General features: G+C 41.2%; 1 protein-coding gene across 3 annotated transcripts; it reads right to left on the bottom strand.

Annotated features, from left to right (window-relative positions):
• Window positions 1-650: 650 nt before the first annotated feature.
• MDM1 (Mdm1 nuclear protein) lies at window positions 651-24808 on the bottom strand. 3 transcript variants are annotated; one of them, XM_048502062.1, is made up of 15 exons: window positions 24677-24808; window positions 22639-22753; window positions 21702-22060; window positions 20537-20671; window positions 20214-20393; window positions 17799-17908; window positions 14763-14862; window positions 11411-11449; window positions 10891-11066; window positions 7154-7423; window positions 5671-5819; window positions 5474-5553; window positions 4118-4370; window positions 2905-2973; window positions 651-1003 (listed from the first exon to the last, which is right to left on the bottom strand). In XM_048502062.1, exons 1-15 carry the CDS (start codon window positions 24686-24688, stop codon window positions 894-896), a joined length of 2157 nt encoding a protein of 718 aa, XP_048358019.1. In that variant the 5' UTR covers window positions 24689-24808; the 3' UTR covers window positions 651-893. The 3 variants fall into 3 exon arrangements, with proteins under 3 accessions (XP_048358019.1, XP_048358020.1, XP_048358022.1); XM_048502063.1 differs by lacking the exon at window positions 11411-11449; XM_048502065.1 differs by lacking the exon at window positions 21702-22060 and having other exon boundaries at window positions 24677-24807.
• Window positions 24809-27974: the final 3166 nt, after the last annotated feature.

The following is a 27974-nucleotide window of genomic DNA, read 5'->3' as shown; positions in this document are numbered from 1 at the left end:
GATGTGCCTCTGAAGATGCAGCCATAGATGCAGAACAAAAACTATCAAATTACAGCCACACAGCCTGGAAAACCACAACCGCCAGTCACAGCTAACTGGTTGGGTAGACCTGAATGAGTGCCAAGGCTGTCCTGGAGCAAAAGGATTAGTGCTAATGGGTTCAGTGTAAGGAATGTGAACTGTGCATATAAATATTCCAGGAGAGGTCTTGGAAACAGTGACTGGCAACAGAACAGCTGGACAGATCATAATCGTAACAGAGGCTACAGACTGCTTAGACCTGTTCCAGGCTTACTTTACACTTTGCCAGTGTTCTGACTGTGTCCTATCTACTGTTTGTTGTACTAATAAGATGATATCATCTAAACCTTGGCACCATTTTACTTCCATACTGCCATTTAAAACAGACACTGAGTCCAACTAAAATTCCATTTAAATTGCACAAGGAATGGAAACATTCTGTATCATTGTATTGTTGAAGGCTTTCATGGCCGGATTCAACTGGTTGTGGTGGGTTTTTCAGGCTGTGTGGCCGTGGTCTGGTGGATTTTGTTCCTAACGTTTTGCCTGCATCTGTGGCTGGCATTTTCAGAGGTGTATCACAGAGGGAAGTCTGTTACAAAGTGTGCAACAGACTTTCCTCTGTGATACACCTCTGAAGATGCCAGCCACAGATGCAGGCCAAACGTTAGGAACAAGATCCACCAGATCATGGCCACACAGTCCGAAAAACCCACCACAACCATTCTGTATCATAGCTGAAAAACAGTATAGTGAGGTAGAGCTCAATCCAACTTTTCTGCATTCCCATATCACATCTAATACAACTAAATTTGTTCAAAGTGGTATTAAAATTTCCAACTGAAAATAATTTCCAAATGTAGCAGAACACATCACATCTTGCCCCAGAAGTTCTCTTTTCTTCTTCGAGCTCGCTCTAGAACTTGAGATGCCAGGGAACTAGAAGCAGCTGACCGAGCAGAGATCTGGGACAATCTATCATCTATAAACATATCAAGATATACACAATGTATTATTTTCTGCGCATAGTTAGGAGCCAGTTAATAGATTAAACAGATTTTGAAGATAGTTTTATGTTAAGTTTAAGAAATGTTTGAGGCAACACACATGTGATATCTTTTGAGCAATTCATTAACTATAAAGTCCTTAAAGGTCATAATTTTAGTTTTTAAGAATTAATTTTAAACTAGAAGCACAGGGGCAGACCTCACCTAAGAACAAGGAAAGTTTCTGCTCCCATGCTGTTTTTGATTAAGGATGCTCAAGTCAAAACTTTGCAAGGGTCTACATACAATACTTATAATTTTAAAAGATTTATATAATCAGTATGCATAAGCAGGGTGAGATTACATGGGATTTTGTAGTCCTGCAGTCATTTTTGTAGTCCTGCAGTCAATTTTTCTAATAAAACCAAATATGAGCCCCAAAGTTCTTCTGCAACACAGCAATGGAATTTATGGATCAGATCTTGATTCATGCATTGCTTTCAGAAAAAGGGAATGAGGCCCTAAAATGCTCACTACATCACTTCCTATAATAACCATGTGACTAGTGGACTGCTTGTAACAGGAAGGAAGCCTTCCCAATAGCAAGTCATAAAAGCTGACAGATGGCAACATATTCCCCTTGGATGTGGCTATTAATCTTTCTATTCAGTTCCCAAAAGGCACTGGCCCAAAATGCCAACAACGACAACATGAGGCAAACATGTAAGAAAATGAGAAACTTTCAGAATCTGCTGTGCATCCAACAGCTCACAAGCCAACAGCTCATTTAAGACAACTTTGAGTGCTTTTTCTGATCTCATGATTGTTTTTAGTAGCAAAGCCACAGTTTCGTAATGCTCTGTCTTCTCAAAAAGTGTGGTGAGTTTGCAGAGGATTGCTGCTTGTTTTAAAATGCTTTCTATCTATAATAATTTATTGCTGCTCTGCTAAGCAATTTACACAGTACACATGTTTTTCAGTCCTGGCAGTTTTCTCAAGTTATGAAAACAGCAAAATATTAGGTGACCCTTCTCAGTTGGTAAAATGGCAGAGTGTAAGTCTAAGCACTTAATCTTTCTTAGTAATAGAACTAAATGTCTGAATCTAAAGTGATAAGGTACTTCAACTCACACCTAGGCAACTTTACCTCTTTGTGTTGATACAGGAAGCCATTTAAATAAAACTGGAGACCACACAGAAAACTGCTAAGTTACAAAATTATACGGATAACGTATTTTAAGCACTTATATTCAGTTTATATGATTTATTGGGCTCATATGAACATCTTCTCATGTGAAAATAATGTGGTATACTTAATAGTCTTTTAGTCACAACAGAGCTTATAAGCCATTCTGTACTGTGGAATAATGTCTTCATGTGCTCAACATCTTGTAATGCTATAGCTGGAGATGTCACAGTCATGAAGCCTATTCCAAGGCAACCATCTTCCAACACAAGCCACTTCTGACCAAAATTTAGCAATAATCAGTCCTGAAAGGAACTATTGGCAGAGATTTCCACAACCTAATTGTTAAATTTTGATAGATCTACACATTCCTTTTTAAAATTCAAAATAAATATACATGGCTATTGCACCTACTTTCTCAGTGTTGGCACTGACCCTTCCTGCTGATCTAAAAATACAATTAATTTACTCTCTTCTCATGCAATACACAACTTGACAGAATTCATAAACATTTGTATTTAGATACTTAGTAGAGTTCACAAATGCAAATTTTCTATTTCAATGTTGCCAGCAGTTCAGAAAAGTTGATTATAAACAGGAATTTCACTTCATGTATCTTATTCTACTATTTTGAGCTATTCTTGAATATCAGTGGAATACACGAGCAGAAAGGGAATTTGAGAAACAGATTAAAGTAAGAGGAGAAAATACCTTCATCATTATAGTTTCTCTCCTGGAGAGGTAATTGCAGCCAGCTCCTTTTTGGGCTTGCCACATTTCCTAAAAGAAACAGCATATATATGTTGCCCTTCAACAGTCAATAAGTTTTATCTCTTAACAGGACAGTAATATGAAATTTAACTTATAAATATCTAAATATTTAATAGCCAGCAGTTTAATTAATAGATAATTTTGATCCCAACAGAGCCTTTCCCCAATGGAAGGAATCTTTGCTTATGAGATCAGAGTAAAATAAGCATATTGTATGGCATTATCTCAACTAGTTTTAAAATAATGTTGCCATAGGTGTACAATAAAGACTAAATTAATTATAAATTTATAAAGTTTTGACAATATTCATTAATTTAAAACATTTGTATGCTGCCTTTCCGCCTAAATAGGCCACAAAGGCAGGAAACAATTTTAAAAGGTACTGCAATATTAGAAGAAAAAAGATGAGTTTGGAGTTATACCCTGTCTTTCTCTCCTATAAGGAGATTCAAGGTGGCTTACAAACTCCTTTCCCTTTCTCTCCCCACAACAGACATCTTGTGAAATAGGTGGGGCTGAGAGAGCTCTAATAAAATGTGTAGGAGTGGGGAAACAAATCCAGTTCACCAGATAAGAGTCTGCTGCTGATGTGGAGGAGTAGAGAATCAAACCCAGTTCTCCAGTCCACCGCTCTTAATCACTGCACCATGCAAGCTCTCATCATATTAAAGCAAATCAGCAATGAAAAGACAAACAAGAAGGAAGTCCAATTATGGAATGCCCTAGAGAATCTACACCCACTTGCAGAAGATCAAGAAGGACAGATGAAACATACTGGGGACCACCCTTGGAAGTTGATTATAGTGGCTGCGTAGGTTGGGTATTCTTTCCATTCCAAACCCAAACTGAATAGCCAATTTCTGCATGTTGAAATAAGTTAAGTAAAATTCCATCCTATTTTTGTTGACTTCTATTATACACTCACAAAAATTGAAAGTAAGAGGAGACACTAATGTAACTTAATGTAGCTTTCCACCAATTAGAACATTATCAGTGCTATGCTATGTGGATTTACTCCAGTCAAAAACTATCGAAATCACTCTGCAAACAAGTGCACTGCTACTGCTGCTGTCATCAAGAAGCAAGAACCATTAAATTAACTTCAAGTGAAAGGTATGCCTGTTTAAAAGAAGAGTGAGGAAAGAAAACCAACCATTATGCTGAAACTCTGGATCCCTGAGAGTTCCTTGAATTCGGCGTGATGGACTCCAGTAGGATGAAGCTGAGTCCTTTGCTGTCTTTAATGCAGGCACTATAGGTGTATGCTGTGAATGAATTGTAGTTGGAGGATTTCTTGTACAACAAAGAGCTAGTCTAGGAGACTGATCTTTCTGTAGTAGTGAAGTATCCTGAGGTTTTATTCCAGCAGCTGAGGAAGAAGGCAGCAGTGCAGCTTTTATCTCATCCTAAGAAAAAGTTGTGATACAGTAAAGAAACTGATGTCTGAGGTACAACCTAAACACCACTGTGCCAGTGCTGTTCACAGGAAATAAAATTCAGCATCTTAGTGTTTGCTTAGACCAGGGGTAGGGAACCTGCGGCTCTCCAGATGTTCAGGAACTACAATTCCCATCAGCCTCTGTCAGCATGGCCAATTGGCCATGCTGGTAGGGGCTGACGGGAATTGTAGTTCCTGAACATCTGGAGAGCCACAGGTTCCCTACCCCTGGCTTAGACTGATCTCCAAATAGTTTGTTGTGTATCTGATTCTTCTGTACGACACATTAAAGTTATTTTTAATGACGATCACATCACCATGGTGGCTTACTCAAAAGAATACAGCGAATCTTTAACAGGAACAGCAACAAGTCACATTTCTGCATTTTGCACCTTCTGGGGCTTTTTTCAGATGTATTTTTACCATAAATCCAGTCTGAAAGCAGCCCACAGCAACTTATCTTTCACATACAAACTCTAGAAATGTTTCAAACAGTCATGTATAAAAAGTGACACAGCTACTTGTGAATGTTTTGGATCTCAGGCCACATGGGATGAACCTTGTATCCCCCCCTCCCCCACCCCCCCAACACTGCTTGAATCAGCTAGGAACAGTGACAGGTTATAGGACTGACTGCACTGCCATATGGCCAGTGGAGAAATGAATTTTCACTCACATACAGCAGCCCCCTGGTTATCTGAATAGAAGCACAAATGATAATAAAGTGAAAGAAAAATAAGAATAAGTTGCATAGCTATTATAAATAGAAATATAATCATATATGGTTCCCAGCTCTACCTTTATATGTTTCTTGTTTGACAAAAATTACAACTCCTAGAATCTCTTTAAAAATCATTAGTGAATAAGCTGTGTTTATCCTAACCGTATAAACAAAAAACACAGGAGAGAGAGAGAGAGAGAGAGAGAGAGAGAGAGAGAGAGAGAGAGAGTGTGTGTGTGTGTGTGTAAAAGGAGCCTGTCACGCTTTATAGTTAGTTTTCACAGATCTTCCATAGATCTACTACAAATACATTCCATGTCGTACTCTACCACTGTGTCTTCTCTTGATACCGGATTGTCTGAAGGCCTCTTCTTTATTTGCACTGAGGATGAAGCCTTTATTTTGGGAGGCGATACCAAAACAGCACCTCCTAAAATAACAAAAAGAACATGTTAATGTTTATGTCAATGCAAAATCTCCAGGAAATGCATACATTCATTTTTTTTTTATTAGTGGAGGGCGGGACAGTTATTGTAATTTCTTTTACCAGCAGCAGGTGTGGTCAGGTCATGATGTGTTCTTTGGGCTCCACCAAGAACTCTTAGCTCTGGAGTAGAAACTCTGCCACCTTTTCTTGAAGACACTGAAGAACAATCTGAGTTAACACCTGAGGGACTCACAAGTGACACATTTACTCTGAAAAAAAAATACAAACACATAACCTGTTAGGCCACATCATACAAAAATATGCACAGAGAGAGAGAAAGCCAAAAGTAATCTGAATGGGCTAGAAACAAAATAGAAGTCACAAGAATCTGTTGAAAATATGTACAACTCTGTCTTGACCAATGTGATGTGTCCCACCCTCCACCCGCCCCCCCCAAAAAAAAACCCAGTTCCAGAGAGATGATTTGATATCCAGCCTAAATTACTGCCAATTTGTAGTTTTCTTCTTCCTGGTCATGCTTCTTTGAGTCCCTTTTCTTAGGAGAAAAGAGGGATATAAAAATTATTAATAAGTAAATTTAAAGAGTCTTATCATCTCCTGATAATGTTACCTGCCTATCTTCTCTCTACTATAAATACTATAAATATAAATACTATGGTGGTATCATTTACAAATTAGTCACTATGCACCTATTCATATGTGCCAGCATAAGGAGTGAAATTTGCCCAGGCAACTTTCCCACTTGTAATTTTCAGACACGTGCAAAGAAATAGCTTGAAAATAATCACAAATGAATACTTTGTAACGTGGGAAATTGATGATGGACATACTTTGAAAAATTTCATACCACGAAGAATTTCACGCAGCAAGTCTTTGATTATTCCCATACTACAAAGACATGCATCTTCAGTCATTTTCCAGATTATCCTGTATTGGCCACAAAAAACTTTTATGGAAGGGAAAGTATCACAGAAAGTGAATTTTATGGGCGCTCAGAGGCCTTTTCCACACATGCAGAATAATGCCCTTTCAATCCACTTTCAACACACTTTGAATCTGGATTTTACTGTGCAGAACTGCAAAATCTACTTTCAAACAATTGTGAAAGTGGATTGAATGGGCATTATTCTGCATGTGCAGAAGGGGCCACAACATAACTTCTGGTGTTTAATGCAAAAAAGCCCCCCCCCCCCAATAAATATGAATTCATCAGAGCATTTGGGTAGATTCTCTTTTGTATCCTCCCTATGTAGAGGTGCTCTATGTATACAGAGCACCTAACATCTTCAAATCAAATGACTAACAGTTTTGTAGTTTCTGAATGAATAGTCCTCTCTGAAATTTCTCCTATGTCTAAACAGAAACACATAAATTCTTAAATTACCGGCAGTTTATTAACTATAAATTGACCTGGGGGAAAATCCTAACCCCCCTTACATTAACTGATCAGATTTCTCAATAACTACAGTGGAAGTAGAATTGGCCTGCTATACTGGTACTGCAAGCATGCTTGAGGAAATGGGAGTTGTTCTGAGTGGGAGGTAGAGCAAGCTGGACAAGGTTTAACAAAAAAAAAACTTACACTTGCTGGTTATTTATATTGCTATCCTTACTGTTTCCTTTTTCAAACTTTTCTAATTCCTGTTTATTTGATTTTTCTTCTCCTTCTTCCAGTGGCAGATCTTCCAGTTTCTCAGGAGTGCTTGGTTCACCCCAAACTAGGCGTCGTTTGACTGGAACAGTAACAGCATCTGATAGACCCAATTTCTCAGTGTTGTATTTGGTTAGCTGTTCTGACATTTCAGGCTGTGGCAATGCCTTAGGACCTGGAGAAATTTGCTTCTCAGACACCCTGTAAGAAAAGTAAGTGGGCAGTGCACTGAGCATTATATTATAATCTGTGTACCCAAAAACATGCAAACCTTTACCTTTTTACAGAGCTATATTTAGGGGCAAGTATGCCAGGTTATCTATTCAACAATGCACTTAACAAGAAATACAAACTGTTCAACTTTACTGATAAATCTGGCAGTCTGCATGGCTAGTCCTGCATTAATTTTTTTAAAGAATCCAGAATACTTTACATCAATGATCTCTCAATAAACTGTGCAACTGAGTGACTGAGATACCATAAAAACAATCACACATCATTACAACAACACAATGTTCATGTATTGTCATTGCAAGGAAAAAAGAATGCATAGAAATCATACATAGTAGTAAAATGGGATATGAATGCAAACAGACACAGTTTGCAAAAGTTAGAATAGATTATATGCCATTTGGACCAGAACCTCCCCGTGCTCAGGTATAAAGCTGAGAGTGCTGTACACGTAAATCCAACTGGATTTATGGCAAACCACATTTATCTTGGTTTCCCTTTTTAAATATACATCTTCTTCAGCAAATATTTCAGAAAACAAACTTGCAAGAAATCAATACAAACAAACTTCCTCACTATGCTTCTCCTTCTATCACTAACATGGCCCTGTGCATCAAGTAGGCCACATCCTGGATTTGATCTTTGGTATGGGGGTGGATATGGGTCAGATCTCTATTGACAGAGTGCCCTGGTCGGACCATTTTGCCCTGAAGGCCCATTTGCAGCCCCACCCTGTATAGGCTGCAAGCTGATTTATGTTTGCTTGTGAAGATGTATGGATCTAATTGGTTTCTAGAATGCTCTGCAGGATCCAGCGCCTCACAGAAATTCATTAGATGAGCTGGTAGAGAATTGGCATAGCTGTCTCTCTGAAGCCATTGACAAGATTGCTCCACAACATCAGATGAGCTGGTAGAGGACTGGCCTAGCCATCTCTCTGCCATAGACAAAGTTGCTCCCTGACAGACTCTTTGCCCCTGTTCCAAACTAGCCCCTTGGTATGTGTTGGAGATATGGAGGAAAAGGCAAGTTCTTAGATGACTAGAACGGATTTGGTGGAGAACTCGTGATGAACTTGCAATAACATCTTACAGGATGCTTATGAAAGCCTATGAGATGGTGGTGAAGGCTGGGACAAAGGAGTATTGCATAAATATTGGTGCATCTGCTAGCTCTCGCCCAGTAGTTTAGGAAGCAGAAGGTCACTGCTTTCACATCCTGCATGTGAGCTCCCAAAGGCATCTGGTGGGCCACTGCGAGTAGCAGAGTGCTCGACTAGATGGACTCTGGTCTGATCCAGCAGGCTCTTTCTTATGTTCTCATGTTCTAATCTAGGGTGATTAGGTTATTGATTGCCTTCATTGAGGGATCTTCAATTATTAGGAATTCTGAATTAGTTATGAGGCATTTGCGAGCTTTTTTGTGGATAAAATCTTATAGTACCACCAGAACCTGCTGTCAATGTTGATACGAGTTCGCCAGCTGGAAGCCCCTTGGCTGTCTTCGGATCCTACACTAGACCAATTCACCCGTCTCTCCCAGTCTGATATTGATAGTATCCTGGCAGCTGTGAAGCCTACCACCTGCCCGTTAGACCCATGCCTGTCTTGGTTGGTGAAAGGCAATGGAGACATAGTGCAGACCCGCCTGGGGGCCATTATCAACCTGTCCCTGAGTTCAGGGGTTTTTCTGGGGATTGAAAGAGGAAGTGGTAAGGTCACTCTTGGAAAAAAATATTTGGATCCATTTGACCCTTCCAATGACCACCCAGTGTCATATCTGTTCCTGAGTAATGTAGTTGAGCTGAAGAACAGTTCCAGATGACACATCAGCTCTGGATCCATTTCAGTCCAGCTTCCAACCTAGCCATGACATGAAGATTGCTTTGGTCATTGTTCCAGATGATCTACAGAGACAACAGCACCAGGATGGGTCAACGTTGCTGTTATTGCTTGACTTGACAGCAGTGTTCAAAGCAGTTGATCATGATCATTTGTCTCACCAACTTGCCGACACTGAGATAAACGGGACAGCCTTGTCGTGGCTAACCTCATTTCTCCAGGGTTGGGGACAGAAGATAGCACAAGGGAAGAGAACATCACCATTGGTGTGTGGAGTCCCACAAGGGGCAATCCTCTCTCCAAAGCTATTTCTTATCTATATCTGCCCTCTTGCCAAGTTGGTCCAGAGTTTTGGGCTGGGTTGTTACCAGTATGCTGATGACACCTAGCTATATCTGTTGATGGGTGTCTGGCCGATACTGCCCTGGATATATTGACCAGTTGTTTGGAGGCTGGGTAAAATGGCCAAAACAGCTGGCTGAAATTAAATCAATCAATGGTGAAGGTCCAGTGGCTGGGTCAGAGTGACTCAAAAGGGGATAGCCAGCTCCCAGCTCTTGACGGCATGCAATTAATCCTTATGCCAGCAGCCAAGAGTCTGGTGGATGTTTTGGATGCCTTCTTGTCTATGCAGAAACATGTCAAAATGTTGCCAGGTTGGCGTTTTTGCCATCCTCACCAGGCTAAGCAGCTGGCACCCAACCTGTCTCAGCCACAGTGATCCTTGCAACAGTCACCTCCAAACTAGACTTTTGTACCTAACTCTATGTAGGGCTGCCCTTGAGACTGCTGCGGAAACTTAAACTGATTCAAAATGCAGCTGACAGATCCTTACCAGGATGCCGTGGCAGCACATATTCAACCACTGCTATGCCAGTTGCACTGGCTCCACCAGGTAGAATGCTGGATCAAGTTCAAGGTTCTGGTATTAACCTTTGAAGTACTTAACGGTCTGGAAACTTCATAGCTGTGGGACTGCCTGTGCCAATACGTTCTCCAAAGAGCCCTTCACTTGGCGAGTAACAACTTACTGGTGTTCCCAGGCCTATAGTTGAGGGTTGCAGTGGTATCCAACTAGCTAACCTCCCTCTCCCTGTCCCCTTTTTGTTTGATGGCTTTATGCCTGTGTATAGTTTATTGTTACATCTCTAATTATTAATTAATTCCCTCTCTGACTGGCTATTCGTAATTATGACACCAGGCCACTGTATGGAAATTGTTGTTTTATTGTGATTGATTGTTGTAAGCTGCCCTGAGCCTGCTTGTGAGAGACAATGGTGAGAAAGAGAAAAAGTCAAACAAACAAACAAATAAGGGGGGCAGGTGAAAAATTGGATGTTGACACTGGCAGGTTCATCATACTTCTCCTGGAGCAGTTCCAGCTAGAGTCAAGCTAGTTATTCCAGCCTATATAACTGAAAGGATAACAGCACAATTTCATGCAAAGTTACTCCAGTCTATGCCCATTTATTTCAGTAGGCTTAGACTGAAATAGCTCTGTACAGAATTGTACTGTACCAGAGATTAACACAATAAATGTTACACTGTTAGATTACAACATTGCAAACTTTTCGGCATCCATGAAGACTCACTTACCCAGCCAGATCTAGAGCTCTGACATTGTTGCTAATGGCTTCTTCCGTACTTGATTCAGAAGACAAATCCCAAAGTCTGTTGTTATCAGACAGAATCTGGTTTAAATGGTCTCTGGAGAAGTGGGTTCCTCGTATCCTCTGCCTGTAAGTCTCTGCTTTCTCTCGCAGTTCTTTTACCTATGTAAAAATTTCATACTTTTAAAAAAAGTATTTGTAATGTTTTTGGAAACTATTAGTCAGTTAAAGCTACAATTAACAGCACAGAACAGCATAACACAGACAATGTGTGACTATTCACGGCAGCAATGCTGTAAGGAGCAATATTGTGAACAAGAGGCAAAATGTAAGCATACATTCCTACTGCTCTAAGTAGTCCGGCCAAAGCACAGTTAACAGTAAAATTATTCAGCAAACACAAAAAGCACAAAACTATGCATCTATATAGTAGTACATTTTATTTCTTTTCAAAGGTTTATTAATTCTATAATTGCTCCAGAAAAAAGAACTTAGATGCAACCAACCTCCATATACCACATGTAATTTAGGGTGTTTCGAGAACCCTAAGGAATATAAAAATAATATTTGTTTAAATAATACAACATATATACATTCACCTCAATCTAAATAAGAAACAGTCTATTTCATTTTAATGAGATCAGTGTTATCCTGCTTCTCAGAGTTCTGATTTTTAAAATGTAATAAAAATCTCCATCAGGCTTCTTTTTGAAATATGACATCCTAATCTACTTAAAGGAAAGAAGGCAGCAAGGTATAGCCCAATCTTGTCAGATCTTGGAAGCTAAGCAGAGTCAGTACTTGAAGAACAGGCCCCCAAGGAAGGCTCTGCAGAGGAAGACAATGGCAAACCAAGTCTGCTTCTCATTTGCCATTTAAGCCCTTCCGGAACCAGTCTCTGCAGAATCAAAGCATCCAAACAGTAATTATTGTATCAGTCATCTGAAGTAGTAAGGCACAATGACAGTCCATAAACTATTACCTTTCAGTACGGCTAAAATGATTTCACTAAGACACTGGAATCTTAGTATGTATGCACATTCATCTACTCAAAGTTTAAAACAGGATGCTGAAACATATTCTTCTTGTGTATTTCAGAGAATAGGGTTTTTAGAAGATAGCCAAGATGAACTACCCATTGAAAAATCACTACCCATTGCAGTTAGAACTGCAATTATCAGAGAATTCAGGACATTCTCTGTAATCAAAGAGGACATAAATGTCCTTTCTCCCATTACCTCCAGTGTGCTTGCCAGAGATCCAATGTGGTACATATAATGCAATGCAAGGAGGAGTTCATTCTCTCCAACATCAGGGAATATCTGAGCATGAGTATCACTGAAGAGAACAAGGCAACACCTATTTTTAATGCACTCATACATCAAAACCACGCAGAAGAACTGATAGCTAGATAAAGCCAAAAAAGATGTTCAGTCTGCTATCACAGATTCAAAATGGCACAAGGGGTCACTGGACTTAAGAGTTCTTACAGACCTCATTTGGACCTGTTTTCATAGTAAAGTCAGCATGATATGGAATTATATTCAAGAAACACCGATTACCACTCAACCTAAATCCCATACAGGTGGACATGACCAAAGTTAACCACCCCTATGCTAGAGGACCAAAATAAATGGTATTTTTGTGCATCTGAAAACCTGCACGAGATTTTCCTATTGCATTCTGTAAATCCCTAAGGGCATGATGGAAAAATCCTGCTCTAATATATCATCCTAACAAAGACACTGGAATAGTAAAACACACAACCAATTGGACAATGGCATAATAAAAACACTACCAATTAGACATAAATAGAACACAGTGAAACAAAGTAATTGAATACAGTGCTCTTTATTTTTAAAAAGCTTTGGAAATTTGCCATTTTAAGATGGTTCACTATTGTACAGATATTTAACCTTCTAAAAAACAAAATCAACAATGAAAGGCAAGAAAATGTCCATAGAAGAAGATATGGTCAGAAGAGCAACCGGACGTTTAATGAGAGGAAATGCATTGAAAATTCCTGTGATGGATTATGGAAAAGCAACAAAGAACCCCTAACTTTACTCAATGAAAGAGGAAGCAGCATTTATGCCAGCAGGGTGCAGGCAGCTGAAACTCCTGCTGTGACGATGCATTGTCACATATTATTTTTTCAGAAGTCCAATTTAATATGGATTTCTGCTAGCACTAGAGGAGAAAACTTCATAAAACACAGTACATTTTAAAAACATGATTACGGTACCTTGTCTTTCTGTTGTGGGGAGGGCTTCACCATTACTTTTTTAGAAAAATTTCTCTTAGAGAGGGCATAGGCCGTTTCATACGCCCGCGACCTCCTTAGCATACAGCTGCTAAGAGTGCGGTGAGGCGATGAAGCCATAAGCCCGTTAGCATGCTGAAGCATCTCGCTTGAGCGAGGAGAAGCGGAAGGCCGGCAGGCGAGCAGAAGAGGCGACTCCGCCGCCGGAGCATGCCTCTTTCCCTCCCGCCCCACTCGGTGGTGTCCTCCTGGCCATTAAGCCTGCGGCATGCTTAGCAGCCCGCCCACGCTGCCCTCAAACGGCCCTGGAGGCCGAAGGGACAGTGTGAAGCCGAGTCTGGCTTTGCTCGCAGCTTCCGCAAGCGAAAAGGGCTACAAATGATAGAATGGCGGAAAGCGACGAAGACAGCATCTTCCGGGCCTTGCGATTAAGCACCCATCCGCAGAAACCCCATCTAACAACAACCCACTAAAAAAGGTTGTTGTTTTAGAAGCGGCTTAGCCGCCCGTAGCGCCCAGGGGAGGAAAACTGCGCCGCCTAATTGGCGAGCGAAGCTGACCTGGAGGCGCTGCTTTTGAAGCCCCCAGGCCGTCATCATCAGAGCGTCTGGAAGCTTGGCCTAAGAGTTTTTTAGAAAAGTTTCTTGAAGATGAAGAGCTGCTATCCTTATGCCAAGCTAAGTATGTAGAATATTTTATGCACTAAGAAAGCCACCCTTTTTGTGTTTCAGTTTTATTTGTTCAGAGATTAAACAAGCAAACAGGTATTCAGCTCATTATTTATTTATTTCTGTTTGAAGTGGCCCAGATGTGGCAAACTCAGACCAATGTAGAGGTATTCCAACTAGTAATAATTCTGTTTCCTCTACATGAAATAGCTTGTAGAAATTACGGCAAAGGCAAAGAAAGGGATGTTAATGTAGACAGGACAGTTGTGTACAAACCTGAAAAAGACCCTGGACATCAATGATCCCAGGATCATATTTGGTTCAAATGTAGGATGCAAGAGGAACCGAAAAGATCTGTAAAGCACTAAAAGTCTTGAGTCAATGATGGATGAAATGACTGAGAAAGCAGTTTAAACTTGCCCCCCTACCTAGCCACTACCCAATTCAGACAAGCAAGAATTTTAAGATAAAACATACGAAATAGTTGCAGCACAAAGAGGCAGCAAGATAACAGAGAATGGTTTAGTTCAGGATGACTGTGGTTGCCAGAGTGGTAAGAAAACCCTATTAGAAACAGAAAGCAGTATTTTCTAAAAAGCAGAGGGGAGAGAGATGCAGTGATAGCAGATAACAAAGTGTTCCCTAAGGCAGTGCATGGAGGGAAGCAGTCTGGAGAAAGTTGATGGAGAACTGAAATCTATAGCTGCAGGCACTGTAAGCCAGAAAAAGCTGCACAATGTGAAATAAAGTTGTTTTGCTCTAAACTTCAGCATCCTAGAACCTCAATTTATAATTTTTATGGTTGAAGAGACTGTATCATGAATTACCTTCAGAAGGCTCAAGTGGAAGAGCTCAGCACCCTCAGAAACTACAGCTACATTAGTAACTCCAGAGTGTTTTACTGGGAAGGTATAAATAAATACTCACTTGACTAGGTATGTTTCTCCTGATTCGCAACCAAGCTCCATCTTTGTATATGTACTGAGTAGGAGACAAAAATTTTGATCTGTATTCGGTGTTCATGTTCCTAGGAAAAGGAAGTTGGGAGTGGAGGGAGACACACATTAGTTCATAATTGCCTAGGAAATTGTACTATTGATTTGGTCTTTAATTCTTTCTAAACTTTAATAACCTAATAATGTAGGATATAAGTTCATGCAACTCAGTGGGAAGCAAACATTGTCTGTAATGTGGGAGGATGAACCATGAATAGCAATTAACATCTAAAAATAAAAAACTAGGTTTCAAGCGCACTTAGAAGCCATGTCAGCTACCTCCTGTTAAATTTCAGCTATTGAGCAGGGAGCACAATTCCATTCAGTGAATGAAAAGTAGAAGAGGCTTTCTATTCTTTAGGACAGTGATGGTGAACCTTTTCGAGACTGAGTGCCCAAACTGCAACCCAAAACCCACTTATTTATCGCAAAGTGCCAACACAGCAATTTAACTTGAATACTGAGGTTTTAGTTTAGAAAAAACGGTTGGCTCAGAGGTGTGCGTTACTCAGAAGTAAGCTTGGTGGTAGTCGGGTGGCTTTGCTTTGAAGCAACGGTGCAACTCTTCCAACGGGTGAATGACGACCCTAGGAGTGTTTACTCAGAAGCAAGCCCCAATGCCAGCAACCAAGCTTACTCTCAGGTAAAGAATCACGCTTTAGTTCTTCACATGAAAATCAGTGGGGTTTAACAGCGCCACCACTGCTTTAGGACATTCTTCCACATACTCTTTTATGTACACTGAGAGCATATGCACCGGAGACAAATTCCTTGTGTGTCCAATCACACTTGGCCAATAAAGATTCTATTCTATTCGATTCTATTCTATTCTATTCTAAAGCTGGCAAACAGAACAGATTCTAAGGAAGAGCTCTTAATGACTCCTGGTTCAAATTAATCCATGGACAACAGAACAAAATGCCTCTGGGCATAATCCACTCTCTACACTTTTGCACATCTTCCTCTAACTTCAGGAAAGCCTGTGTGGAAAAGCATCCTGTTAACTGCCGTAAACAACCTGCCATTAATTCCGATTTGTTTAGTTTCTAAACTGATTTGAATACATCTTCAAATTTCCCCCACTAGATGCTAAATAAAATTAATATTGCTACACAGCTCTATAGGAGCCCCATGACATGTAACGGTAAGTGGATCTAATGGAGAAAAATCATCTTCTTTCAACCTCCGGGGGTTGGGGGGGGGGGGAGATGGGGAGGAAATGGTGGAGGGGACTATTTCTTTGCCATCTGTTTTTAACATCTATGTATAATCTTGTATAATCTTTGTATTAATATTTTAAATTTTGTATTGTTTTAGTTATTGTTTTTATGTTGTGACCTACCCTGAGTCCTGCAGGGGTAGGACGGGCTAGAACAGGGGTAGGGAACCTGCGGCTTGAGAGCCGCATGCAGCTCTTCTGCCCTTGCACTGTGGCTCCACGAGCCGAGCCGCCAGCCCCATCCTTGCCCGCCCTGCAGGCAGCAGGGCGGGCACACCAACTGCCCACAGTCGGCTGGGCCGCGCCGCGCGCTCCTTCCCAAGCTCTCGCCACGCCCCATTGGAGCCGAGGCCGGGTGCTTTCCCGGCAGCCGGCAAGGCCGAGCCGCCGGCTTCATCCTTGCCTGCCCTGCAAGCAGCAGGGCGGGCGCATCCATGCACTTCTCAGAATGAGCGGAGTAAAAGGTAAAAAAAACCCTATATATATAGTGTTATCTTTATTTTAAGTGTCCTCAACAAAATTGATGACTACGGGCTCCCAGAGTGTTTTCTTTTCCCGAAGAAACTGAGGTCCAAAATGGCTCTTTGAGTGTTAAAGGTTCCCTACCCCTGGGCTAGAAGTTAAAATAAATAAATAAATAAATAAATTGCAATATTGCATTCAAAGCTCTGCTCACAACCTGAGTTCAGTCCTGATGCAAGTTAGTTTCAGGTAGCTTGCTCAAGGTTGACTTAGCTTTCCAATCTTCCAAGGTCAGTAAAATGTTCTTGGTTCTGCTGGGCTTGCAAAAGTGGCCTCCTGTATTTCAGATCATTGTGCTGGATTGCTCTTGGGTCTTTAAAAAAACTGCTGGGATTTCCTGTTTTGACACTGGTTCTGTTGGGCTTGCCTAGTCACATTGGCCCTGGATTGTGTTGAGCTTCTATTACACATTGGTTCTGTTGGTCTTCCAAAGTTCTTCCCTGCTTGATTTTGTTTTACTGGGATTCCCTAGTTGGCTTCCCACATTGGCTTGTGGTTCTGCTGGGATTCCTCAGCTCTCAGCTTTGCTTCTGTTGGGCTTGTGTTAGTTCTTGGCATGGGAGATACTGATCGATGGTTGCTGAAGGCATGCCTGTTTGCTTTTGCCCTGAAGAAAAGCAGGCTGTTTTCCCCCATTGGAAATAATGGAGGATGTATGAGGGCACCTACTTTGAAGGCCCATAGAATTGGACCCCCGACCCACTCTTCTTAAAAGTTGGCCATCTTCTGTGATCTGGCACCAGTAGCTCTACTGCCAAGTTGATTCCTCTAACTTAACAAACCCCTACTCTGACCCCCAGATGTTACCATAGCATATAATGGAGCTAAATAAACTCAGATTCCCAAACAAAACCTGAACCCAAATACCATGCCAATACTGGAATTTGGGGTTAACAGGAATACTGCTATTTAATGGCTCCAAAAATACCATTTTTTGTTGATGCAGACTCCTAACACTGAATGAGATGCTTCCATCCATGCTACAATAACCATCCGTACCATTTTATCAAATTGAGGATCACAGCGAGCAAACAAGTGGTCAGGAATTCCAGTTTAGCCTTCACTAAAAAATCCTAGTTTGTTAAGCAGCCTGCATTCAGACAGCACAATAAACTAGAGGTATAATGGTTTATAAACTGTGGTGTACTGTGATGTCTGAATGCAGCCAGAGTTTCTAATGCTACAGAACAAAACATGGTTTAGGTGGTCCTAATTAATTACACGTACCTAAAACTTCCATGTAAGCAGTGTGGTTTATGTTTTTGTTTCTGTTCTGTTTCTGATTTGCTTTCTTTTGGTAGATCTTGAATCTTTGAAAGTGATTCTTTTTTCTCTTTCTAAAGCAAAAATAATTACAGAAACACCTTATTAGTTTATTTTATCTAAGGACTCTAAAAAGATAACTGCTGGAAGTTTAGTTTTAGTACAAACATTTCTAAAACATACTGGCTGCTTGACCATAACTCTACATACTACCAAGTCCAGGAGGACATATTTCTTAGTAAAATTGTAGCCTTAAAAAGATATACTACAGTGTTCTTTCTGTTTGGATTTCTCTAACTAATGAAAATAAAAATCTTAATTAAAAATGAACACAGTGCATCTTATATAAATACATACTACACACATATACATATATACTACAGTTAATTTTGGAAATAAATTCATGCAGAAATTCAGAAAACCTTAAAATTCAAATTTGCAATGGATGCTAAGATTATTGCCAAAACATATTCCAAAAATTTCAGAAAAATTGTTTCAATATTTGATAATAGTAACTAGAGAAGTACTTGCAATAGTAACTAGAGAAGTACTGGCAGAGTAATGGCCAAACCAAGAAAACTGGGAAAATAAACCAATGGAATATGCAACAATGGCAAAACTGATTAACTTTGTGAATAAGTGGCCAATCAAAGAAGTTCATGGTAAATGGAAAGCATATTACCTATACTATTTTTTAAAAATGCTGAAAAGTGAAGGACATTGTTGAAATTATGTATATAAATCATCATTAAGGTTGATGATAGATTAAATATTAGATTAAAAGAAATGTAAAGGGAAACAAAATTATTAATCACATTATGAAAAATAATATGTCAATAACTTTTATTTTTGTGAGAAAAATTTTAGCAAGTTATATTAGAAGTCATTTATTAATGTTCTTTATATATTTTGGATTATTAGAATTTATATTAATGATAGCCATCACTAGTAATTGTTTTTTAAGTTTTATATAACTTTATATGTATAATCTGGCTTTGTCTCAGGCAGCCCAATCCAAAGAGGCAAACAGCACTGAAGAAGAAGGAGAAACTTCTTTCTCTCCTGGGAAAACCCATGGAGAGATGAGTTACGCCACCCTTTTTGGTGGCATAAGTCTAAACCACTGAAGGAGGGTGTTCCCGGTTCGAAACTCCACTCCTTGGAATGTGTCCTTCATACCGGTGTTGCCTCCTGTAGCATAGAAGTGATGGTGTGGGGAAAAAATTCTGGTTTCCAGTTGTTTGCCACCCCACTCCCAAGGTAAGTCCCTCTGCAGTGATGGCACTGGCGTGTCCACCGCTTCCAATGTGGCTTCAGCCCCACCTCCTTTGGTTTGCACAGTCAGTCTCTAAAACTAACTGCAACTGATTTAATTCTGGATTTTTTAATCTGTTTTGTTAATTTTTATTTATTAAAAAACTACAGTTTACTTTTATTGCAATGTAATATAGTTAGCCTACTGCAATTCTAATTACATTGCAACACTGGAGAGAAACGTCCAGGCCGCCTCCTTCAGGCTATACTGGGTCAGGGAGACAAGTTGCCCTATGAAACCACCCACCCCAAGCTTGGAAGGCTTACGGCCACAGGGTCTACGGGCCTGAGCATCTGAGACAGGCCAGGGGGAGGGATCAACAGCATGTCTACAGCAGGACGGGGCTGGGTACAAAATGGACAGATAGCACAGCAGTCTCTCAGAGGATAGTGGGCAGAGCTAGACAGAGATGCAGGGTTGTGGGTTGGTTGTCTGGGGGCATGGATGGAGCAACCCCTAAAAGATTGGAGGGGACAAGAAAACCAGGGGGAATGTTGGAACCTGCAGAACAAGGGAATCAAACCACCAGGAGTGTTGAGGATACCTCCAGCTTCTTAGGTCAGGGGACTGGAGACAGAGACAGGGCACACAACCGACCATGGCACTGACCAGGGGGAGCCTAAAATGGCACTGACCAGGGGGAGCCTAAAATGACCATAGATTCCTACCACTCATAATCAGAGCCTACAATGATCATAGATTCCTACCACCCATAATCCCTGTTGTATTTCACAATGAAAAAAAAATACATCACTCATTTCATTCAAAACTGATGCATGCTTATTATTTGTTTGATAAAATTTTCTTTACTATCCATTTTAGGCACAAGCCACATTAAGTGTGCCACTGTAACCTTACTATAACATTGAGAATGCACCAGGCATATTTGTTTAAAAGCAAGAGAGAAAGTGATAAAATATGGAAAATAATAAATGCCATGCTATAGGATGGCTGCTAATCATTTACTTATCAGTAAATGACAACCTCAAATTATCCTGATTGGACATTACAAATGTAAAAATTAAGTGACCAGGTAAACTTATTTTTAAAATTTCAGCAGATACCTTTTCTCCAGGAGATGATTCTGCAGGATCAAAAATAGGATGTTCTTTCTCTTCCAAATGACTTTTTTCTTTCAGTTCTTTCATAGGGGGAGAAGCTTTAAAACAGCGTTCATATTCAGTTTCAGGAATAATGGCAGGAGACTTGTATGGAGGAATGGATTTACTTGCATTGTGAATAACCTTGAATTTACAAAATACATTAGTGTGATTATTTTAAAATCTAAATTAATGGTACTGGTTAAACAACAATTTTAATTATTTATAAAGTGTCTGACAGTTAGATGCTATGTTGTCTTCAAAAAAGATAAGCCCTTAAAAGTTACCTGATCCGCTGCAAGGATTGGAGAGATTTTCTGAGGGGTCTTCCAAATAAATTGTCTTTGATACTCAGAACTTCTTGGGAAGCTACTTGATCGTAAAATATTCATCCCTGCTTTCCTCTGCAAGACTCTCTTAAGCTGTCAACAGACATTGACAATGAATTCAGGAAAATATCCATTTGCTGGTTTCATTTACCAACATTTAAAGTTTTACAGTTAGCATGAGTAATCTTAACTTGGATCAAGTGAGTGAAGGCTAAAAGATGAAGGCAAAGGCTGCTCCATTCTGCAAGCAACTCTGAAGCCTAACTCTAAATCCTTCGCTTGTTAATTTCAGTTATAAAGCTACCACATTTTTCTGGAAGGGGGGCAGGAACTTGTCTTACAAATATAGTATACTCAGCATAAATATTAAACTACAAGTCATAGTAGAAGTTACCAAGGATTTTATTGGTTAGCTCACATCAGAATGTGAGCTCTAACTTACTTTACCTGTACCACCTCCTTTCTCCCAGCTATAGTTCCTCAGATTCCTTTCACCTTTTCTCTCATTTAGGCTACCCTACTTCCAATGCTCACTCTGTAGGTGTTCCAACCTCCTCCTTTACTGATTATCTACCTTCCTTCTTAGCCTTCTCCCTTACTAAAGTCAGAGCAGCTCAATTGCAGCCAAAGGTCTTCCTGTCTAGAACACCTCTCTGTCATGTAAGTGAAACTCCACCAATTCCCTGCCAGAGACTTCCCCTCCTCTGTCATGAGATCTCATAGCATATCTAACAAAGACTGACACTGAAGCCCTGTTCACTAGTTACAGTGAACACACATATAATCTGTGTACAGTGTACAATTCAATTTTTCATTATGCATCTGTTGAGCAATTATCATGTTACATTCAATCCATGCACACCTGAACATGTAATACAAATCCCATATTTATACAGATACTGGTCATTGGTTTCAATTGCAACACAAACATGCCATTGGCTCTTTCTTACAAACAGATGGACCCACAAACATGAAGGATGCACATGTGTTCGTAGTAACATGCAAACAGGGCTTGAGTTACAAATGTAAACAACTTTTTAAAAGTCAGACACAATTTAACCACAATACATATATATAAGCTTTACCACATTACCAAAATCAAATAATTTTAGTAACTCCCTACCCCATTGTCTATTTTTCCTAAGTCCTTTTCTGTAGGTGCTAATATTCCATTTTCATGCGCTGGAGTTTTGGGAGATAACTTCTTCTTGTTTTCTGAAAGAACTTCAGTTGGTTCCGGTCTAGAACTTGCAGAGTTAGGATGCATTTTTTCAGGAAGTCTGGGAGCATCAGGTGTCTTAATGTTTTCCTGGATTGCATCATCTTTGCTGTGATTTGTATGCAACTCCACTGGTGGAGGAGCTTCACATTCTGATAATTTTTCGCAATCATTATCCCTGTTCCACTCAAATGACTTTGAAATCTGTGTGCTGTAATATGGCACTCTTCTCTTGGAAATAAAATTTGGTTCTCTTGCAATTCCTGTAAAACATGTGACATCAGATCTGTGTAGCCAGGAAAATTTGCAGAAGGGTTGGTTCCCAAAATGTCCAGCTGTTTCTATTCAGCAGTTAGATGCATAAATAAGATGCAAATACATACATAGATACAGTGCTAAGAACCCAGTCAACAACAGCCTATGTGTTTCCTTTCCAAACTGCCTCCAGCAGTATCTTCCACAATATAGGGGCAATAATACTTCAGTAATGGTATTATACATGCATAGCAGCTAAGCCTTTTCAGTAAGCCAGTGGCTGTATTCTGCACTAATTGAGGTCTCTGGGTTGTTTTCCAGGCAGTTCCAAACACAACATGATGCAGTAATCTAATCTATAGGTTACAGAAGTGCAGATCAGAGTGACTGGGTCAGGACAGTCCAGGAGAAAAGACAGTTTCTGAATTCAGTGCAGAAGAAAGAAGGCAATCATAGCAATAGCTCCAACACTGGACTTTTTTTGATGTTACCATTTATATTTTATATTGATGATACAATTTATATCGCTTAATGCTATCTCTGAATGCTACAGAGCCTGAAAACGAGAAGACCTAACTGGACTTACCAAGTTGATCTGATCGAAGTCCAGCCCATTGGCATTTTTGCTCATGCATGGGAATACAAAGTTTGGACTGATCTGCTTTTTTCCACTTGAAGTTCCTCCTGTACTCACTCAACCCCTAGAGCAAGACAAAGCATGCAACAGTGATTAATGCCATATTTCAGTTCCGTTTTTATGGCACAACTTCATGACAACTCTAAAAATAAAAAAGCTTAAGATTTCAAAACACATAGCCAACTCATTCTGTTAAAAACAAACAAGACTCCTACTGGCTTAACAGCTAGAACTAAGAACTAATTTCATTCTTTGTAATAGTTCACTACTGTAAACAGCAACTGTATATTTAAAGTTTGTATAAGGGAAGACTATGGGGCACTATGTGCTACTCCACTGCAGCTCCTGCAGAATCCCTTTAATGAAATTTGGACCACCCAGCTTCGGGGGTATGGGGTAAATTTTGCTATCACCAAATACAAGGTTTTGCTTCTCCAGAATGGCAAACTATGTACAGATGTATTGACGAAGGCTTTCATGACCAGAATCACTAGGGTATTGTGGGTTTTCCAGATTGTATGGCCATGTTCCTGTAGCATTTTCTCCTGACATTTCGTCTGCATCTGTGGCTGGCATCTTTAGACAACCTGGAAAACCCACAACACCCTATGTAGAGATGGATGAGGAGCTAAACTTTCTCTTTTACCCTCAAAACCCCAGTCACTGATAGTCAGTTTCTATCTGCACAGCAGTGTCCTGGGTTCTGGAATGTGACAACATGTTTGGAACTGACTTTCAAATATTTAAATAAAAGTTAATGCTATTATCATGTTCTTTATCATCTCTGTATTCTGTCAGCACAACTCAGAGATAAGCATTATTTCCATTATTTCCATTTTATAAACGGCAAACTGAAGCTAAGATAACAGTAGAGAGTAGTTTTGAAGATTCCAAAAGCTGAGTCTCTGGAACATATTTTGGAAAGAAAACCTTTCTTAGCGTTGAAAATATGAGAACAAATTCCTTGGTGTGGAGTTTATAGTGTCATACCATAACCTGGGAGATCCACACTCAAATACCTACAAAAGTTCCCTGGCTGCCTTTCAGTCAGTCATTCTCTCGAAGTCTACAAAGAAGGAAGTTGCACTTAGGAATTAACATGAGAAGAACATAGATGTTGTCATGTCTGATGACTACACAAAATGGGAAAACACAGAGTAAAAATAATGCATAAGACAACAGACACACTTGGGCTTCCCACCGTTTCCTATGTGGGTGCATTTTTTTATGAAGGATGTTGTGTGAAGGAGCCTTCAGAGTGAAAATATACAATAGTATGTATCTGAATATTATTTTTGTGCTACTTCTATTTTTTTAATCTTTATTTTACCACTTCACTGATTTAGATCAACTATTGTCTATTCTCTTGCATCCCAGAGAATATATTTTAAATATAGTTTATCCTATGCCTTCGCCCAAAAAGCAAGGATCAACAACCAATAGTCTCACCAAAACTATTCTAGGACCCTAGATGGAAAATTCAAATGACACTTTCATATATAAAATTCAAACAAGTAAAGCTTGTATTATCAATGCATCTCCATATGGGGCAATGCACTGCTTACTAATTCCATACTAGGGGGAATGATAGAATATTTAAAACCCCTTTCCAAATTTCTGACGCCAGTGCCCTACTTCCCCGCGCCTTTGCCGCCCTCCAAGGCCGGGCTGGGAGCAGGAGCTGATGAATTCCCTTCCCCGGACAAAGGTGGGGGCGATTTAAACCGGCACCATTAGGAAGCATTAATCCGACCGGTCCTGCCTGCCTGCCTGCCTGCCAGCCACTAGATCTCCTCGCTATTTGTCATTGCGATTGCTCTGAGCCACAACCATCAGCTTCTCAGCACTGCGAGACAGCTCGCGGAGCAGCGTCCCGGGTTCGTCGCCAAGGGGGCTGGCTCCGTTAGAAGTCGCCAAGAACCGCCAGGGGAGCACCAGGCGCTTGAGCATCTTAGAAGCTGCGGAGGTGAGGTTGCATCTGTCTCACCTTAACAGGCATGACTCTCCCGTTCGTCGGCGGTTCTGGCCCCAACCGCCCCGGACGCTGCGCAGACCACAGCAGGGGGAAGACGCGATGGCCGTAAACAAACCCGTCTCCTTAGCAAGGTCCCCGGCCTGCCTCGCATTCGACGCCTGCGCGGTGAGCTGCCCAATCAGCGTCTCATTCAGCGCCGCTCGATCGACCTCGAATGGTTTGGAGGGGAAGAGCTGACCCGCTTGTTCTGCTGCTGGGGTTACAAGAGAGCCGCACTTGGATCCGCAGTGAGCAGATCTTGGATCTGCCTGGCCCATAAAAACCCCGTTCCAAGTCCGTCTTCTGGACCGCAGGGAGAAATCTCCATACCCAGCTCCCTTTGGGGAGATTAGGTTAAGGCGCCTCTGCTGTAGAGGTGTGGGGAGGGGGGTCGTTTTGACAATTTCTTCCTTAAGCCTGGGAATGTTATTCTCCAGGTAAAACTTGGGGATCCCCGCAATAACAGTTCATCTCCAGACAACAGAGAACAATTCCTCTGGAGATAATGGATGCTGGGGTGGGGGGTGGGGTGGATTATATGGCATTGTAATCCACTCAGGTCCCTGACCTCCCCAGGCTCCACCCACAAATCTCCATGAGTTTCCCAACGTGGACCTGACAACCCAACCCTCCCCCCTCATGCCCCACCAGCAAGGACGTAGGTAAAGGGGGGGGGTTTCTCGCCCAAACCCCCCCATGTCTTGGCTTCCAGAAGCCCCCCCGATTTTGTGGATTTTTTTGTATTTTAAAGTGTGTTTTTGGCCTGCAGGGGGCGCAGTTTTTAGGCTAGCCGCTAGCGGCACCTAAATTTCAGGGCATTGTCAGGTGACACTTCTGATGGTATGAGCCAGGTTTAGCGAAGTTTGGTTCAGGGGGTCCAAAGTTATGGACCCCCAAAAGGGGTGCCCCATCCCCCATTGTTTCCAATGGGAGCTAATAGTAGATGAGGCTACCCTTTTGAGGGTCCATATCTTTAGACCCCCTGAATCAAACTTCACTAAACCTGGGTGGTATCATCAGGAGAGTCTCCTGCTGATACCACCCAGGTTTGGTGAAGGTTGGTTCAGGGGATCCAAAGTTATGGGCTCCCAAAGAGGGTGCCCCATTTCCCATTGTTTCCAATGGGAGCTAATAGAAGATGGGGGTTACACCTTTGAAGGTCCATAACTTTGGACCCCCCCGAATCAGCTTCACCAAACAAACCTGGGGGGGTATCATCAGGAGGAGTCTCCTAAAAAGATACCCTGAAAGTTTCAGTGCTGGTAGCTGCTGTACCTCTGACAGCAGGCACCCCCTCAAATTTCCCCAGATTCTCTTTTTAAATCCACCTCCTTTGGCATGGATTTAAAGGGAGAGGTCCCCAGGTTAAACACTGAAAGTGATGCTGTTTCAGGGTGGGGGAGAATCCACCCCAAAACAGCATCACTTTCAATGTTGTTTTAACTGGGGTTAAAACAGATTCTCCCTTTAAGGTGGATTTAAAAGGAGAATCTGGGCTCCCTAGTTGAAACACCATTGAAAGTGATACTGTTTGGGGGTGGATTCCAGCATCACAGCAGCCGCCCATGGCGGGGGGGGGGGGGCGCAAACCTCAGATTTTGCACCAGGCTCCATTTTCCCTAGGTACCCCTCTGCCTGGAGGGGAGGGAGAAGGGACTGCCAGCTTGGAGCCCAGCCAGTGGGGGGGGGGGTCAGGGAAGTCTGCCATCCCTTGCCTCGGAGAGCTGCTTTTATAAGCACTGAGGCCGGGGGCGGGGCTTGGGGAGGAGTGGCCACGCCCCCAGGGTGGGTGGGAGCATGGCCTCGCCCCCAGAACCCCCCCCATAAAAAATCTATACCTACGTCACTGCCCACCAGTAGCCTTGTAGAACCTGATAACCCTTTTTGAAAAGAGTTCCATCATGCTTTAGGCATACTGATCTAGGAAGGGGGGGGGGGATTCCCTAAAATTTAAACTGATTTTGCTTTCATGAGCTAGTAGTTCATGCAAAGTTAAGAGCTTGGTGGATCAGACTACTGGTCCATTAGTCCAGCATCCTCTTTTGTACAGTGGTCAACCAGTTGCCCTGGAAGGCCAAACAAGCAGGGCATAGAGATAAAACTCACCTTGCTCCTCAGAGGATCAAACATCTAGGAGTGTTAATAGACACTCCAAATAACAAGTTGTTTTTCCCTGTGAAGAAAGCTCACAAACTATCAGACCTAGCCAGGAGTTCGTGATATCTTGCTTAGATTTAGTCCCATAGTCTCAACTTCATGCAGAACCTCTGCAAAAGTTTTTTTTCAACCATAGCACAGAAAAGAGACAGAGCATTGATCCCTACCCTGGCACTCAGGAAAAGTATGGTGGACCCAATCCAAGCTCCTAGTTTGAAATCTAACATACATTCAGATGGACATAGTCAAAATCGTTACATATATAAGCTTGACCAAATAGGGAACTTCCTTGCATGACCTACCAGCCCAGGAATCCTGGTTGCAGCAGGAAATGAGGTTTAGCATCAGTGTTCTAGAGTTATAGGTGATCAGGCTGACACTTCATTTTCAAAACCTGATTCACAATGCATCATGATTTGGACAGACAACATCTCAGCCAAAACCACATAAACAAGAACAAAGGGTCCAGGTCTTTGGCATTACACCATGAGGCAAGGAAAATTCTGACACGGATAGAGTCTCCCCTCCTGTTTATATCTGTGGAACATATTCATGGGTTCCTCAGTACTCAGGTGTATTGCCTTAACCAGGAGACCATGGGCAAAAACAACCAATCAGTCAATCCAGAGGTATTTCAGTCACGGAAAGACTCGGAATCATCAAGTTCCACAGTTCTTTTCTAGGTACCATCCTCCATAAGTAGAACAAATGACCTCCCAGTGGCCACGAGGTCTATTATATGCTTTCCACCATTACTGATTATTCTGAAGGTCTTGAAGATAAGACGAGAACCCACCTTGGTCATCTTCATTGCTCTGGAGTGACCTTGGTTTCTTGTACTAGTGGAATTCTTAATCCCCAAACACTGGCACCTTCCATTGAACCAAGAGCTATTTCATCAAGGTTTGTGTTGGCATCAAAATCCACAGTCACTTCAGCTAAACACTTGGCTATTGAAAGGCACAGTTGTTTTTTTTTAAATTTTTTTTATTGTATCATTTGAATTTTACAGTTTATAATAATTCCTTCTTCATACATTTTCAAACAATATATTTTCCCCCTTTTCTCCCTCCCCTCATTTCATCTTCTTCATAGTTTTGTCACACAAACAGAA

This window comes from Sphaerodactylus townsendi, linkage group LG06 (assembly GCF_021028975.2).
Source record: "Sphaerodactylus townsendi isolate TG3544 linkage group LG06, MPM_Stown_v2.3, whole genome shotgun sequence".
Taxonomy (NCBI): domain Eukaryota; kingdom Metazoa; phylum Chordata; class Lepidosauria; order Squamata; family Sphaerodactylidae; genus Sphaerodactylus; species Sphaerodactylus townsendi.
Note: the sequence above shows the minus strand (reverse complement) of the source record. Positions and strands in the feature narration are given on the sequence as shown.